This window comes from Lissotriton helveticus, chromosome 5_1 (genome assembly GCF_964261635.1).
Source record: "Lissotriton helveticus chromosome 5_1, aLisHel1.1, whole genome shotgun sequence".
Taxonomy (NCBI): domain Eukaryota; kingdom Metazoa; phylum Chordata; class Amphibia; order Caudata; family Salamandridae; genus Lissotriton; species Lissotriton helveticus.
In genome coordinates, this window is record NC_136065.1 from 262,739,741 (window position 1) to 262,755,340 (window position 15,600).

General features: G+C 46.6%; 1 protein-coding gene across 2 annotated transcripts in view; it reads left to right on the plus strand.

The window, feature by feature from the left end:
- The window catches only part of LOC144754417 (cholesterol 7-desaturase nvd-like), a 444,943-nt gene that overhangs the window by 313,721 nt on the left and 115,622 nt on the right, over positions 1–15,600 (plus strand). For both annotated transcript variants that reach the window (XM_078642160.1, XM_078642159.1), the window contains exon 5: positions 11,653–11,772. In XM_078642160.1, coding sequence (XP_078498286.1) covers positions 11,653–11,772 — 120 coding nt within the window. The remainder of the gene's footprint in view (positions 1–11,652; positions 11,773–15,600) is intronic.

Below are 15,600 nucleotides of genomic sequence, written 5' to 3' on the forward strand. Positions count from 1 at the left end.
ATTGCATAGAGGTGTAATGAGGCCACACCCTTTTTTTACACCTCTTTGCAACGCAGCCCCCGTGCATGTTTGACGAGGGGGAACTAATTCCCCTTGCATACTGGGTGTCCCTGGCAGCCATCTTGTGCCTTGTTCGAACCAAGGCACAAGAAAGCAGTGAAACAAAGGTGTGAAACTCGCAAAGGGGCCAGAGTAGAAACACCCTGACCCCCTAGGCCTGCTCAGGGGGGTCCCACAAGGACCCCCAAGGCAAATAAAGTTTTTTTTTTTTTAAAGTCGCGGGGTACAAAAAACAATAAAAAAATATAAAACAATAAGAATAAAAAAAGTTCTTTTCAGAACTACCTCCAATTTATATAAAAATGCTACATTTTTAAAAAACTGTCTTTCTTTTTTTCTCCAGGGTACGCGTACCCGATACGTGTACCGGGGCGCGCACCCCCTCAAAAAAAGAAAAACAAATGAGTGTGAGTGGTGTGTGTGTGTGGGGGGGTGGGTGTGGGGTGTGTGTGTGGGGAGGGGTATGTGTGTGTGGGGTGTGTGTAGGATCTGTGGGTATAGGATCTGTGGGTGTGTGTGTGGGGTGTGTGGGGGGTGTGTGTGTGGGTGTGTGTGTGTGTGTGTGTGTTGTGTGTCAGAGGTGTGTGTGTGTGGGGGGGGTGAGGGGTGTGTGGGGGGATGTGTGGGGTGTGTGTGTGAGGTGTGTGTGTGTGTGGGGGGGAGCGAGGTGTGTGGGTGGGGGTGTGGGTGTAGGTGGGGGTGTATGGTGTGTGTGTGTGTGGTGTTTGGGTGTGGCTGGAGGTGTGGGTGTATAGGTGTGTGGGGTATGTGGGTGGGGATGTGGATGTGTAAGGTGTGGGGGTGTGGGTGTGTAAGGTGTGTGTGGGGTGTGGGGGGTATGTGTGTAGGATGTGTGTAGTATGTGTGGGATGTGTGGGTGTGTCTGTGAGGTGTGCGTGTGTGTGTGTGTGTGTGTGGGGGGAGGGGATGTGTGAGGTGTGTCTGTGAGGTATCTGTGTGTGCGTGTGTTGGGGGTGAGGTGTGTGTGTGTGTGGGATGTGTGGGATGTGTGGGTGTGGATGTGTAAGGTGTCGGTGTGGGGGTGTGGGGTGTTTGGGTGTGGGTGGAGGTGTGCATGTGTGAGGTGTGTGTGGGTGTGGGGTTGTGTGCATGTGGGACGTACTTGTAGGAACCTAAAACAGCCACAGAACCAAAAGCTCTTTTCAGAGCTACCCTACCTGTAATCACTCAAAATGATTATTTTATTATTTATTATGATTATATAATTTTTTTCACTATTGTTCCCCAAGGTACACTCCCCGGTACGCGTACCGGGCGCTCCCCCCGCGAAAAACGAAAAGAAAAAAAAAATTGCCCCACGGGACCCTTTAATGGCCCCCACATCAAACCTAGGGGGTCAGGGGGGGTCTACCCTGCCCCCTTCTGGTCATTTCCCCCATTTGATTTTTGCCACCTCTTGTGTCTCAATCCTACCGAGACACAAGATGGCGGCCGCTGCGGACTGTTTCGAATGTTTACAGACACCCGAGAACCAATCAGCTTCCCGTGCGCAAGTCGCATGGAGCGCCCGGTGTGCGTACCGGGGCGCGGCCATAGATATATAAATTTTTTTGAACCTAAATTACTCAAAATCCTCTGGAGCACATATCTTGAGACATAACAAAGGCACATCGGGCTACCAGTCCCTACAATTTTGCCAAGTTTGGTGAAAATCCATTCAGCCGTTCGAGCTAAAAGTGCGACAGACCACCCTATGGAAATTAACATGGGGAAAACACGTTTTGGGACCCCCCTTTTATCTCGGCCCCCGCTTGATGAATCCCCCCCCAAACTTTCAGGGAAGGACCGGAGCGCCGCGAGGCAAAGTTGCTGAAAAATTCAGGCAGATTCCTCAACCGGCGTCAAAGTTATTCCCAATAAAATGTTGCGATTTCCCTATGGAAATCAATCCTAACTATATATACCTACTGGCGACCGCCAGTAGGTTATTTATTTATATATATATATATATATATATATATATATATATATATATATATATATATATATATATATATATATATATATATATATATATATATATATATATATATATATATATACACTAAACACATCCCTCTAGTCCCTTTGAGGCTAGGCAAAAGTACATTCAGTAAACTTAATTAGCACACAGTAAATTAGCACAATATACGTTGAGACCTAGGGGCGTACCAAACCATATATTAAAGTGATATAAGAACCACGACTGACATAGATACAAGGCCTAGAGCCTTTAGAACCGCTGGGGCCACCAGGAACCACCCAAGGTAGTGACACAGGGGACCCACGGGGGATGTGCTGCAGTGTCTAAACACAGCCGCAAATCACCATTAACTTCTATGGGGAAAGTTGCGGTTAGAAATTTAAAGATTAAGGACACTTGGAAGAGGACCTGGAGCAAACCCCTTTAGAACTAGGAGGTTCTAGAGTCAACACCCACGAGAGCACTGGAGTACTCCAGTTACCTCACCCAGGGAAGCCGGGTGCATAGGTGTCTTTTCGTGTCTGGTTTTGTTGTCGATTGTAATGGCGAGCTGCTGCAGAGTGCTGCCGGCGACCAAGTGGAAAGTGTCCAGGTGGATCCAAGGGTGGGTCAGAGATGTGAAGAACCTGAAAGCAGAGGGGACAGAGTTTGGGTCACCTGCCAGTGACCAGGAAGGCGATGAGCGGATGCCCACCGATGTCGGGTGATTTCAGATGAAGAAGGTGAATCTTGACTATTCAGCCAACAGGACCAGGAGGCGTCAACGACAACCAGGAGCTGGATTTGAGGTGTCCCACAAAGGATGTCGAGTGCTGCAGTGTCAGTTTCCGGATTGGACCCAACAAGCCTTGGCAACAGCAACCCACGCAGAAAGCAGAGATTGGCTTTGTTGCAGACCAGCATCGTCTGATGGACTTCTCCTTTGGAGGGCAGTCAGGGCATGTCTGGAGCAACCAGGGAAGCCCAAGTTTCCTTCGTGGGGACCCACCAGTCGACGGACCAGGGATCTCGAAGGGGCCTCAAGCAGAAATACTACGAGCGGGCTCACGGAACACTCGTGGAGTGTAGGCCCACAATCTTCGGTGCAGATGGTGCTCCGGGCTTGGACTACAAGTAGCCCAATGCACAACTTCAGGAAAGCTCTGGAAGTGGATGCACTAGCAAATGTGCATGGTGTCCAGGAGTTCTGTTCCCACGTCACTCGTGAGGGCTGCGGGTCTCCGCTTTGCTGGGATCTCGTGTCTGCCTCTGAGGTCTGGAAGTACATGTCTTGAGTCGCAAATACTAAGGGGTCCGGCGGGAGCCTCGGAAATGCGGACCGGCAAGATGCTTCTTTGGTGCCTGCTTGAGTAGGGTAGTCACTCCTTGACCCCAAGAGATTGTTCCGTCTTCTAGTTGTGTAGAATGTCGAAGTTCCAGGATATGTTGCAGAGTTTCGTCAAGGTGTAATCTGAAGTTGTAGGGACGGGGGGGTCCCATACTTGTAATAAGTTAGGGGGTTGGACATACTCTGGGGGCCCACCTATGGGAGGATGTAGGGAGGGGGTGGCTACACCCCTTTCCCTTTGTCCAGTTTCGCGCCAGAGCAGGGGCTGAGTGCCCCTGCAACTGGTTTGAACTGGGATATTCTCATGGACACCAAGTTTGGCCGCAGCACTGTCTGAATATACCCACCTAGCCCCAATACAGTAAAGCCTGTTTGGGAGGTGGTTACACCTCCCTGTGTCAGGAAAACTATTGTCCAGGCCTCCCCTGCCAGAGTTTCGTCCAGCAGCAGGAGGTCAGACCCGTGTCTGTGGCTGCAGCATCCATTTTTTTATGCTGGGGCTCTTTTAAACTATTACCGGTTAGGTCAGTGTGTACATGTCTCTCCCTCTAGAAGGGTGGAATTCTACCCCCGCCGCCAGGGCTGGCGGGGGTGGTTGGATTCCAAACACATGTTTCCATGCAGCCATTCCAAAGTTAGCATTTACAGCGAGGTTATAATGCATTTAAGAGTATATGGTCTGGCTGCATCACAGAACAACCTTGGGGAATAGATTCCGAAAGCTGCAGAGGGGTCCTGCTCATGCATGGGCACCCTCTCACACAAAACCAAACACTCTGACTTCAGGATTAATAAGGCCTGCCCTAGGAGTGACTTGTAGGTTTATATGTGTCCTTGATTAAAGGTAGATATAGGTAACCTATATCTTAGTAAGAGGTGCATGCACCACCTTACCCAGGCTGCAGTAGCAGACCTGTGGTGCCATTTTGGAAGGCTTCCCAGGGGTGGCATAATACATGCTTCAGGCCCTGGTAGACCTCTATGCCCTATGCCCTGTGGTACCAGCAGCTAGGCTGGGTTCCTGGTTAGCAGGGACCCAGCCAGGCTAAGTCGAAAAACTTTGAAACGCCAGCAAAAAGTGGGGGTAACCATAGTAAGCAGATCCTACTCTACTACAATAAGTTGCTACAATTGTGTAAACCTAAGAAGGTGATAGAAAATGACTCGGCTCGGCTTGCAACGGAGTTGTGTATCGGCACTAGTAGTTTTGAAAAAGTGCATGCCCATTTTAAGTAAATTTGTTGGTCTGTACGAGAATTTAATAACCAAGACATATCCGAAAATTCGCTGCAGTATGCCACTCGAGATCAAAGAAGAAAAGGGACTTCCGGAAAAGACAGATTTAATGAAATTGTTAATCCACTATAAGGAATGACATACAGATGATTGGTTAGCTTTCGCCGCTGAAGGCCATTGGTAACATGCACCCTGAATAATATTGTGGTTCTTGCTCTGATCTTCTCCCCCCCTCTAAATAAGATTGCTAATGCACAACCACTCATTAGGATGTAGAAAATAGTCCTAGTTCTCTTCCAGGGGATACTAGTCAATAGTCATAAGCACTGAATAGTCCCGCCCACGTGCGGTACCCCGGGCAATAGCCAATAATATGCATATATCTGCATATATATATATAAATGCATATAAATACGCATAAAATAACTATATAATATATATATATATATATATATATATATATATATATATATATATATATATATATATATATATATACACAGCCCACTATACACCATACTAGGCTTAAAAACTGCCATTATTGCCTGTAAAATCTTTACATTTGCTAAATAAAGACATATAAATTACATTATATGACAATGCAAAGAAGAAAACACTGCCCTGGTTTTCTTTGAAACACACAACCTTTATTTTCAAAGGTAAAAACAGGCAGGATCATAGAGGCAGCTTTAGCCTAGATAGGCTGCATAGTAACAACAGAAAAATCTGGCGCCGTGCCTTTAAGACCTCTGTGAGCCTCCAGGCTCCCATCATGCACCACAGGTGACAGTTAGGTCAGTTCTTTTTTCCGGCTCCTTCTGTGAGGATCCTGGAGCATAGAGCTTGCCAGTTGGTGATATTTTTTCACTTTCTTCTGGTATTTCTCTACTTTTTTCGTCTTTACTCAACGTCTTTAGTCATTATCTGACTAATCCAACAATTTTTTGCTGTTTTTTGGCTATTTTTCCAGTCATAATGCCGGCCTTATTTGTTAAGTGCCAGGCCTGTGGTAAAAAAAATGGCCAATACAGACCCACATGCGGTCTGTGTAGCTTGTCTACCATCTTCTCACAAGCCAGAACTCTGCTACCACTGCAGCAAGTTATCAAATAGGACTTTGAGAGAGAGCAGGATTCAGTCCCTGCATGACAGAGGAGAAACTGTGAGTGGAAGAGAAGAATTTCATTCCAGGAAGCCTTCTCAGCACAAAGAGCGCAAGGATAGAGGGGAGACGAGAAAACATCGGTCTCCTTCAACTTCGAGGGACAGATCTTCTTCTAAGGTACCTGTGTGCTCAAAATCCGCATCGAAATCACCGTTGCGGTGTCAGTCAACGTAGAAACATCCCTCGCCGTCTAAGAGTTCGCCGTTGAAGCAAGGTGAGAAGTGACATGAGCATAGGCGGTCCAGGTCTGGCTCCCCTACGACTGTGAGCGGGCGAGACTCTACGTAGTCTCGTCGACGGTCACCGCCGAGAGGCTCGAAACATCAGTCAAGGTCGCCGTCCAGAGGTGCCATGACGTCGACGTCGAAGAGCCCAAGTCATGTGGCGTCAAGGCACATGACGCCGAGAAAACAGTCGCCGTCGAGGCGCTTGACGTCGACGCCGAAGAGACCATCGCCGCCGAGGTCGCTGCCGCCGAGGTCGCTGCCGAGGAAAAAATCGACGTTGAGGAGGCAGTCGTCGACGTCTCCTGCAGCTAAGAGGCCTAGAACGGTGTCCAAAGACCGGTCTAAGGTTTCTATTGTGTCTTCTGGGAGTTCCTCTTCCTCCCCTGGGCTGCGGATTGTGCAAATCTCTCCAGAGCCCTCAAGAGCACCTTCCCCTACAGGGGCTAATATCTCGCCACGATGGCTGGGGGAGATCAGAGACTGGAAGATAAGGAGGATTAACCTTCCAAGGTCTTACTCCAGGTCTCCTGTGTCGGTAAGACCTACTTCAAGATCAAGATTGCCCCTTTTACAGGTGGTGCACTCTCCGAGAAGACGTGAGCGTACTCCTCCGAGAGAGTCTCCATCAGAGAGGAGGCGGACTTCACCCTCTCCTAAGTCTTCGTGTCACCGTTCTTCTAGGAGACGCGATACTAGATCTTCGACAAGGTCTACAAATTCGAAGGGGGACTACTCACCGACGCTGTCATCAACTCCTCCAAGTAGGATTTCGCCGATTGATGACGTAATTACCTTCAATGAAGTTCTGTCATGGAGCAGCAAAACTTAATATCGAGATGCCGGTCTCTACTGCCAAGGCAACGGTCATTTTTGAAACGTTACATCAGAAATCATCATCAAGGCCTTTACTTCCTCTGGTTCCAGGTCTGTTGGAGCCTGCGGAGCACAAGTTCTTAACTCCTGTATCTTTGGGAACGGTTCCTTCGCGGATCGCGAAGAAGTATAAGGCTCCGGACAACGATCCTTTATTTCTGAGGTCTGAGCCACAACCTGATTCGGTCAGCGGCACGTAAGAATTAGACAGGAGCGACGTCATCCTCTGTGCCTCCTGATAAAGACAGCAAAGCTATGGACTCCGTAGGGAAGAGAATGTGTGCCACCTCTGCTTCCTACATGAGTCGCCAGCGCCTCCGCTTTACTGGGTCGCTATGACCGCGCACTATGGGATTCCATGTCTCGGTTTGCAGAAAAACTTCCCAAAGAAGACGAGCATGATTTTCTTGAAATCCTTCATGAAGGTGGGCTAGTGGCTAACCAGGTGATTAGCGCAGCTGCTGATGCTTCCGACCTGTCTACACTCATGGACTCTGTTCTAGGCTCTCAGCTTGGCTAAGGCTTACGGGTCTTAAGCCTGAAGCGCAACACCGAATACTTAATCTGCCGTTTAATGGAAAATCACTCTTTGGCTCTCATGCTGACGATGAGATGTCGAGAATGAAGACTGAGCTTGATACGGTGAGAGCTGTTGTTCTTGAAAAGAGAAAGGACTTTAAGAGAAAATACCGTCCTTACAATCGGAGACAGAACCAACAGAGGGTTCAAACCCCTCAATGGTCGTCACAGCAGAATCCGGGAAGATCTCAGTTCTCCCAGCGTCGTCCTGGTAGAGGAAGGGGTGGCATTTCCAGACCATCTGCACCTGGAAACAAGCAGCAGCAACAAAAACAGTGAGTTTTTGCTTCCCCTGAGCCCGTTACCCACTCCGGTGGGGGGGAAGTGTTCGTTTTTGCCTGGAAGAGTGGAAAAACATCACAATCGACAAATGGGTGCTGGATATTGTACAAAATGGATATACAATCAGGTTCAAGTCTCCTCCACCTTCCATTCCTCCTCAAAAGACTGCGATCCATCGACTTCATCTTTTGAAGCAGGAGGTGTCTGCATTAATCCTAAAGAAGGCCATCGAGGAGGTCCCGAAGACACAGCGTCGACAGGGCATTTACTCCTGATATGTTCCAGTTCCAAAGAAAGGTCCAAACAAGGAGTTCAGGCCCGTACTAGATCTCAGGCGCCTCAATCAATTCATTCGGCGAGAAGTTCAGAATGCTGGCGTTACATCAAATAATTCCACTTCTGCATCAAAGGTACTGGATGTGTTCCATAGATCTTCAAGATGCTTATTTTCACATCCCCATCGCCCCAAAGCATCGGAAGTTTCTAAGGTTTTGCATACAAACCAGCCATTATCAGTTCAGTCTTGCCCTTCGGGCTAAAGTCAGCTCCTCGCACCTTCTCAAAGTGCATGGCAGTCGTAGCGGCTTTCCTAAGGAAGAGACATATTTTCGTCTATCCCTATCTAAACGATTGGCTGCTAAAGAGTGCGTCTCCGATTTCTGCTTCAGCAACATCTCACGTTCTGCATACATCAGCTGCGGAGACTAGGCCTTCACGTAAACTTCAAAAAGTCTATCCTCAATCCCACGCAGAGGATACACTACCTGGGCGCACTTCTGGATTCAAAGGACGCAAAAGCGTATCCTTCGGAGGAGAGACTATCCCCCATTCTCCTCAAGTGTCAAACCTTGCTAAAGATTCCTCGACCAACAGCCAGACAGATCTAGTCTCTGCTAGGGTCCATGGCGTCCTGCATTTTCCTCGTTCCGAACGCCAGGCTGCACATGAGACCTCTGCAGCAGGCTCTGGAGGATCAGTGGTCCCAGTTTTCAAACCGTTGGAGTACAAACTGTCACTACCTCTGTCAGTGCGGATCTCCATTCGATGGTAGATGCAGCGGAGTCATCTGGTAGCGGAATTGCCTTTTCAAGAGCACATGCCCATACGATCGCTGGTGACAGATGCGTCCCTTCAGGGATGGGGCGCCCATCTGGGGTCCCTTCAAGTTCAAGGAGTGTGGTCAGAGAAACATGTTGGAACTCAGAGCTGTCCATCTAGCTCTCAAGGCTTTCTTTCCCGCGATCAAGACCTCCTCTCTGCTTGTTCAGACGGACAACACAACAACGATGTACTATCTGAACAAGCAGGGCGGAACGAGATCCAGACCTCTGTCGCTGGAAGCGCAAGCAATCTGGAAGTGGCTGCTGGCTCGGGGTATGAAAACGTCCGCTGTCCATCTGCCCGGCGTCCTCAATGTCCAAGCAGACGACCTAAGCAGACACCTCGCAGAAGCACACGACTGGGTCTTAAAAGACGAAGTGATAAGAGATGTCTTCCAGGCCTGGGGTTCACCAGAAATCGATCTCTTTGCGGACGCCGAAAACGCAAAATGCCGCGTATTCGCGTCCAGGTACCCACAACGAGGGTCCAAGGGGAATGCTCTATGGATGGACTGGTCAGAGACATTACTCTACGCTTTTCCGCCGATTCCACTCATTAGCTTGGTGATCAAGAAGCTGTACAAGTCCAAGACAGACATGATCCTGGTGGCTCCGGATTGGCCTCGCCAATGGTGGTACCCGGATCTCCTGTATCTATCCAAAGTACCGCACAGGAGGCTTCCTTGCTGTCCGGATCTGCTGACCAGAGAGAACGGCAGGGTGTTCCATCCCAACCTGCCATCCCTGAGGCTTGCAGTATGGTTCCTGAGTTCGTCCAGTATGGACATCTAGGCCTCTCGCAGGACTGTATGCACATTTTAAGAGAGGCAAGGAGAGCTTCTACAAGAAAGTCGTATGCTTTCAGGTGGAAGCGGTTTTTCATGTGGTGTGCTGCTGAAGGTCATGACCCTATTCGAGGTCAGGAACAGGTACTGTTACCATACTTACTTACTTTGGCCAAAGCAGGTTTACAGTATTCCTCTATAAAGGTCCATCTGGCAGCAATAACAGCATATCGAAAGTCCCCTACCCAGGTTTCTTTCTTTCAAATGCCAGTTGTGAAGGATTTTCTGGAGGGTCTCAGGAAAGTGTATCCTCCCGTGAGGGCTCCCTCTCCTCCTTGGGAGCTTAATGTGGTTTTGTCTAAATTGATGGGTCCTCCATTCGAACCTATTCATAAGGCCTCCCTTCAACATCTGTCGTGGAATGTGTCCTTCCTTGTAGCTATCACTTCTGCCCGCAGGGTGAGCGAGATTCAGGCTTTTTGTGCTACAGAACCCTATCTCGTTTTCCATGCGAATAGAGTGGTGCTTCAGACTCATCCAAGATTCCTTCCTAAGGTAGTCTCGGATTTTCACATTAACCAGTCAGTTACACTGCCTACGTTTTTTGCTAATCCGAGCACTCCAGCTGAAAAAGCTCTACACTCTTTGGATTTAAAGAGTTTTGAAGTTTTACCTTGATAAAACTAAGAGTGCTAGAAAGACTGATCATCTGTTTGTGAACTACGGTCCTCTGAATACAGGCTTGCCTGCGTCTAAGAGGTCCATTTCTAGATGGATTGTGTTATGCATTACGTTATCTTATCAGTTGGCACGAAAACAGCTCCCGGGCAAACCGAGAGCGCACTCCACTAGAGGAAAGGCTGCTACTATTGCGATGCTTAAAAATATTCCTGTTCATGAAATTTGTAAGGCAGCTACTTGGCATTCGGTTCATACCTTTGCTCGCCATTACTGCCTTGATTCTGATACTCAGGCGGATGCTCAAGTTGGTCAAGCATCCCTGAGGAATTTGTTTGGGTAATATATATATATTAGTATACTGTTTAGAGAGTCTGGTATTCGTCCACAGGGTATGGGATGGGCTTGCTACTCTATTCAGTGCTTATGACTATTGATGAGTATCCCCTGGAAGAGAAGGATTAGTTACTTACCTGTAATCCTAGTTCTCTTCCAGGGGTATACTCATCAAAGTCATAAGCACACCCACCCTCCTCCCCGGGGGAGTACCAGAGCGGTCTATTTTACATGTTACCCATGCAGTTATCACACTGTTATACGCCGTCCAAAAGAACTGACCTAACTGTCACCTGTGGTGCATGATGGGAGCCTGGAGGCTCACAGAGGTCTTAAAGGCACAGCGCCAGATTTTTCTGTTACTATGCAGCCTATCTAGGCTAAAGCTGCCTCTATGATCCTGCCTGTTTTTACCTTTGAAAATAAAGGTTGTGTGTTTCAAAGAAAACCAGGGCAGTGTTTTCTTCTTATTTGCATTGTCATATAATGTAATGTATATGTCTTTATTTAGCAAATGTAAAGATTTTACAGGCAATAATGGCAGTTTTTTAAGCCTAGTATGGTGTATATTGGGCTGCATATGTATATGCATATTATCTATATATGGTTATTTTATGCGTATTTATATGTATTTATATATATATGTAGATATATGCATATTATTGGCTATTGCTCCGGGGTCCTGCACGTGGGCGGGACTATTCAGTGCTTATGACTTTGAGTATACCCCTGGAAGAGAACTAGGATTACAGGTAAGTAACTAATCCATCCTTGTATTTGTCATCATCCACGCGTACTAATAAACAAAGATTACTACTCCTGAGGATGAACCATTTAATGCACTCAAATCTTTGTATTTTGATGGCGTTTAAATAAAATACAGTGCTGTTAATTTATTGTTATAGCGTTTGTGTGCCTGTGAGAAAGCCACGAGGTGTGCTTAAAATGAGAACATGGCTGGAATTTAATTAAAAAAAATAAACTCTAGGTTTCCTTTTTTGTTTGTTTTAAATATCTTAGGTTCAGTGGCAGCCAGAACCCGAACCAAACAAGCACTGTTCCCAATTGCTTCTGGAGCATGGACTACTTCTGTTCGGAAAGCAATGCCCCCTGCTGGATGTCCATGTTGAAGCCAGGCAGGTATGCAAGCGATTTTAGTATTTATTAAAAATCGAACATTTCTTTTGTGGCAACTCTCCAACATCTTTAAAACTAACTGAGTTAAATAGACCAGATTTTTCCTGTGCAATATCCTAGGAGTCTGACATTTCAGCTTCTGAACACAGGTTCTTCAACAGTTTAGAAGACTTATTAGCCCATTTGTTCTGTCCAAAGTATGTTTGCTTCTTTGAGGTGGTTATCCTGCAAGTATAAGCTTTCTTGAAGGGTGAATTGATTTATCTTTCTGGTCCATTACAGAAAGTGAACTTTGAGTTTGCCTCTTCAGCCACCGCCTTCTTGTTGGCAGGCCCCTACTGGCACTACTTTAAAACTGTCATTATATTATATTGTGATTTATGTAGCATTTTCCATATCCCTCACATGGCCAAGGTTGCTTTCTTGAGTCATCTGGTTTCAATATTTACTCCAGTATTGGAACGTCCATAGCGTCACATGCTTGAACCATTCTCCGTGATGAAGATGGGAGTCTCTGGTACATCAAAATATCTATATATTGTTAACAGAAACTAAAACAATGTCCCTAGGCCCCTTTAGTTTTGTACCATATACCCATTGTTTACCAAAGGAGACCAAATCTAGATGTCATCCAATCGCAATTCCCTCCCCTCTAGAACACTCCTGGAGTCCTGAGAGAAGCCCCTGCCCTTCAGATTTTCCACCGCACGTCATGCTAGGGACTCTGCTGACCTCTGCTCAGTTACTTCATTCTACAGCTACTCCAAGGTCTTTGTCAACCCTTTTGTCTACTTCACAGAGGAGTTTTGGACTAGTAGTCCCTTCATCTTCATTCTTCTACTGCCTTTGCTTGTCAGATAAGGAAGAGAAAAGTCTCTTTAAAGTTGTGCTACCTGCTCCAAGAAAAGGCTTCATACTGATGACCCTCATTAGGGCTGCATCTATTGCCTTTACCCCAATCACAAGGCCAAAGAACACAAGGCATGTCACACTTTTTCCACCAAGACTTTACGAGACCATGAGTGGCGCCTGGTAATTAGGCTTCAAAAGCTAAAATCTAGGAAAGATCACTTTCCAGTGAGGATAGTGATGACGTGTTTCACCAATGTTGGCTAAGGTGGAGTATATGCAACCTGAAGAAACTCCAGGGTATGATCAAAGTGAATAATGTTGAGGACCCATTGGTCTGTAGTTACTTCTTGCCAGTGTTGTGGGTGTGCTGATAGTTTTCCATCTATGTTGGCTTGTGAAGGAGGAGGAGATGTAGCTGGACCATGAAGGTTGTCATTGATTCAGAGAAGAATCTGTTCCCTGTCGCCCTGCTCTACCTCTTCGGGTAGTTCTGCTCTACGCTGCTGGTGCTGGTTGACACTGAACGTATTGAGGAAGGTAGGGCTGAGAGGAGGAGGTGTGAGGGATACGGATATGGTTGGTATCCTCCTCTGTATGATGGAAGACCCCTTCCTCAAGCTCTCTCCTAAAGGGTATCTTTCGATACTGAAGCGTCGCTAACGACTTGGCCATGTCCATGTCGGCCTGGATAGCCTGAAGGGCATAATCAACATGTTTTCCGAACAGGGCCTTTCCATTAAAAGGGAGGTTAAGGATCTTGTCTGGACCTCTAGCCAGAAAGATGTAGCCCTGAGCCAGTCCGGTTGGTGCAAGACAGCCCTGCCAGTAATGTAATAGCTGTGGTGGCAATGTCCATGGCACAATCAATCACCTCCGAGGATGCATGCTTCCCTTCCTGAAGGATCTTTTTAGCCTCGGTCTTACTGAAGCTGATCTAAGTACGGTGCTTGGCCACACCACATCTATTATAATGCCCCAAAACTGTGAGGGCATTGGCTGCCCTGACCATGAGTGCTGACATCGAAGAGAATCGCTTTACTGCACTGTCTAGGCGCCTACTGCACAGTTTTGGGGCATTATAATAGATGTTAAAAATATCCTTCATGAAGGGGAGCATGCATCCTCGGAGGTGATTGATTGTGCCATGGACATTGCCACCACAGCTATTACATCCCTGGCAGCTGTCTTGCACCAACCGGACTGGCTCAGGGCTACATCTCTCTGGCTAGAGGTCCAGAACAATATCCTTAACCTCCCTTTTGATGGAAAGGCCCTATTCGGAAAAACTTGGAACGGGTGTAAACACGTGCACCTCCCCCTCCGGTTAATGAAACCAGCATTGGCAAAGCTAAAAGCATTGGCAAAGCTAAAAGCTCTCAACTGTGAAACTTATTGACTTTTTCAGCAGAAGGGTACTACTCATTCGGTGAAAACCACAGTGAGACTGAAATCCTCCATGAGCAGGGCAAACCAGAATAAGGAGAAAATCCATCTAACCAGGAGAAAGGAACTGGACAAAAAAGACTTTGAATTGTGAGCACGGGTTAAAGGAGAACATAAAACCACTTAGAGACCCAAGATCAATTTGCTAGCAGACTCCAAAATCTGTTTATGGGAGAGACCTGAAAGTGGCACACTTCACCATTGCTCATACCAGTATCACTTTAAAAACATCACTTCTTTATGAAGTTGCATATAATATTAGGGTAAAGCTATATTAGACAAAGTTTCCACTTTTCACACTGCCCTTTGTTGTAGGCTTGGGTACTTCATGAAGCCTCTAAACAGCAGACTATGTGCAAATTGCCAAAGGAAAGTGGTAACCGTCAATTCAGGCTGTTTTTTATAATCGTGGCTGGGGTGGCCACAAGCAGAAAATTACAGGGGTGGTGCTGAATGCTGGCCCTTTTGTTTGGCATTGCTTCCACTTCATATCTTATCACTAGCGCTGAAATTAAATATCACAGATATTGATTTGTATTCAAAGGAACAGGATTATCATTACACCAATATGATGATTCCATACATGTTGATCATAAAAACTCTTTGGTATGGAATAACATAACTGCGATCAGTGCCTATCAAGCTCCAAACAGAGATTAAAAATATCTTAGTCAGTCCAAAAAAGTGTTACAAAAAAATGGCAAAATGTATAATGTTCTCACCTAAATCCTCAAAACGTTTGTCTTAGCACTGCTCAGGGAACTCGTGCCTACAGACTTTAACTGTTCTCTCCTCCACAGAATTTCACTGGGTGTTCTGCTTAATTTGCCCCTCTTCATGATACCTCACATGAACAATGGCAGAAGCAGCAAATGTCTGTAGGCTCTAAGGAAAATTAAAACATTTTTGGCTTTAGTTCAGCTGCAATCTGCAGCTCGTGTGCTGATTGTGTCTAATCTAGACTTTGGAACTACAACTCTGGCAGGTTTACCACAATCCACAGTGTCCACCTCCTATGGCACCTCAATACTAGTCTTCGAAAATATCACCACGTATCCACAATCGCTGCTTTACATCTGCTTCCTATTGTGGCACGTTTAAAGTTCTAACTAGGATGTCACACGGAGAAGGCTCTATCTTAACACGCCCTCATACTTCACAAACCCCTCAATCTCCGGTACCAAGCCTACCTTTTTAGAATACCCCATGCACAGCAACAGTCATGTCAGTGGCTGCTACTACATAATGCAATTCTCCTCTAAGGGACATGAGTCTGAACCCAAACGTGAGTCTTTATGTTTAATATTAATGCGTAGAAGGTTGTTGATGATTTTCTTACTGGTATGTTCAAATGTACAGCACTCATGCGCCTGAGTAACAGGCGCTTTTAGAACTTTAAAATAAATAAATGAAAATAGTAGGGCCCAGTGCAAGTAGTGCAGAGACGAGTCACTGCCCCTATTGCATCCTGCAGCCAGGACTCTCTAGCACTCATCACCTCTAAGTTTGTGACCCAACCGTCTACATTCAGGTCCA